The 2,007-nt window shown below is 30.3% G+C and overlaps 1 protein-coding gene across 2 annotated transcripts; it reads left to right on the top strand.

Annotated features, from left to right (window-relative positions):
- The first annotated feature begins 637 nt into the window (after positions 1 to 637).
- On the top strand, positions 638 to 1,499 carry LOC124892470 (glycine-rich protein-like). Of its 2 annotated transcripts, none has more exons than XM_047403754.1 (2): positions 638 to 765; positions 877 to 1,499. In XM_047403754.1, the coding sequence occupies exons 1-2, from the start codon at positions 669 to 671 to the stop codon at positions 1,134 to 1,136; spliced, it is 357 nt and encodes a 118-aa protein (XP_047259710.1). In that variant the 5' UTR covers positions 638 to 668; the 3' UTR covers positions 1,137 to 1,499. The 2 variants fall into 2 exon arrangements, with proteins under 2 accessions (XP_047259710.1, XP_047259709.1); XM_047403753.1 differs by having other exon boundaries at positions 874 to 1,499.
- The last annotated feature ends 508 nt before the right edge of the window (positions 1,500 to 2,007 follow it).

Below are 2,007 nucleotides of genomic sequence, written 5' to 3'. Positions count from 1 at the left end.
TACATAATCACGGCTAAATACAATATGCAATCAACTTACAAATACAAATACAAAATAATTCTTTAAAAATAAAAAGACATCGACGAAAATAGAATACAAATACAGATAGAATCTAAATATACAAACACAATAAAATCATAATACAAATATAATCCAATATGATATACAGTCAATTATAAAATACAAATACAAAACAGTTCTTTAAAATACAAGAAAATACAAAAAAAATATAAAAATAATAAAAAGAAAAAATGGTAGTGTTTTTGGCAAGACTAAATATATAGTATATTTATGTTTTTATGAATACAGACCACTAAGTAAAAGTGAATACAACGGCCGTGAATCGAATATAGCAGCTAAATGGTACTGTATTTATATTTTATATGAATACAGACTAATGATAAAACCGAATACAACGGGCGTAAATTGAATACAATGGCTATAAATGGTAATTATGTAAGATATGACTATGAAAGGTGAGTTTTTCAGCAAAATATACTCGATTACGTGGCGTATCAGCTGGGCTTTGATAATTCAACTGGTAAGTGATCCGTTTGAAATACTTCAATCTCTAATAAATTCAATTCTTAGTATAAATAGAACCCAATTGTTGCATCAATTACTTCATCCTCAAATTAAAATAACTAAGCTTTGAAGAAGAAGAAAAAATGATGGGTTCTAAGGCATTTCTATTTCTTGGCCTTATTTTGGCTATTTCTGCGATGATAAGGCCAGAAGTTGTAGCGAGGGAGTTGACTGAGAACTGTAAGGCTAATTTATTATTTATCTCTTTAAAATATTAGATTTCTTATTTAATTATTTTGTTTGTGTATGTAATATTCAACTAATTTTTGAATTTCACAATTTATGCAGCAGTCAAAGTGGATAACAAGAATGTTAAAGTTGAACATGGTGATGAACAATACCCTAGTGGCGGATATAAGGGATATGGCGAATATAATGGATATAAATCTTCTGGTGACACGTATAAATATTCACATGACGAATATAATGATGGTTACAAATCTCCTGATAATGGATATAAATATTCACACGATGAATATTGCAACGGATACAAATTCTCCGATTCTCCGATGATGAATATAAACCCGCACATGACACTCAACCTTCAGTAATTGTGATAGACATAGGTGACAGATACAAATCTTATGGGGACAGATTTAAATATTCAAATGATGAATATAAGAATGGATATAAATCCCTCGATGGCAAAAATAAACACCAACATGGTGAATATAACTAAGGATATAAATCCCCTGGCGACGAATATAATAAAGGATATAAATCCTTCGATGGCGAATATGACAAAATATAAATTCTCCGATGGAGAATATAAGTATGGATATAAATCCTCTGACGACGAATACAAATCTCCATATGGCGAATATAACAAAGGACACAAATCCTTCGATGACGAATATAACAAAGGATATAAATCCTCCGATAAAAAATATAATTCTCGATATGAATCCCCTGATGACGAATAAAAATCCCCATATGATGAATATAGCAAAGGATATAAATCCTAGCGAATATAAACTACCAGGTGGAGGCCATGATTAAATTAATGACTTGCCAATCCTCACAATAAAGAGTCATGTACTATTATAAAATACTTGAGTATGTACATAGTGGCAATTTGTAATGTCTTGCTACTTTAGATTTTGTTATAAAAAATATGAATAAAAGTACCATTCAGTTCATATGGATGGTTGGTCATGTCATATCATGTTATGTAATATAGTGTGATATGAGTAATATATTTTCATAACTCATTCTTCTTCTTTGTCACAGCTTAATTCTTAATCTACTCCCCCATCCTTAATTATTTGTTGCTTTTACTTATTTTCCTACTTTTTAAAATAATACCATCTATGATCGGTATGTTTTTGCCTTTTTTTTTTTTGGTAGCAGCAGTAGTAGTGTTTCGAAGTGAATGTGTCTGCACATCAGTTGGCTACTCTGGAGTAGGGGTGTACATAGGTC

This window comes from Capsicum annuum, unplaced genomic scaffold (assembly GCF_002878395.1).
Source record: "Capsicum annuum cultivar UCD-10X-F1 unplaced genomic scaffold, UCD10Xv1.1 ctg47535, whole genome shotgun sequence".
Taxonomy (NCBI): domain Eukaryota; kingdom Viridiplantae; phylum Streptophyta; class Magnoliopsida; order Solanales; family Solanaceae; genus Capsicum; species Capsicum annuum.
This window is presented reverse-complemented; position numbering and strand designations above follow the sequence as displayed.

Excerpts from the sequence above, each read along its gene's own strand:
- LOC124892470 (XM_047403753.1), top strand. The coding sequence starts at position 669 with ATGATGGGTTCTAAGGCATTTCTATTTCTTGGCCTTATTTTGGCTATT. Across the intron at positions 766-873 it reads GAGGGAGTTGACTGAGAACT|CAGTCAAAGTGGATAACAAG; the intron begins GTAAGGCTAATT and ends CAATTTATGCAG.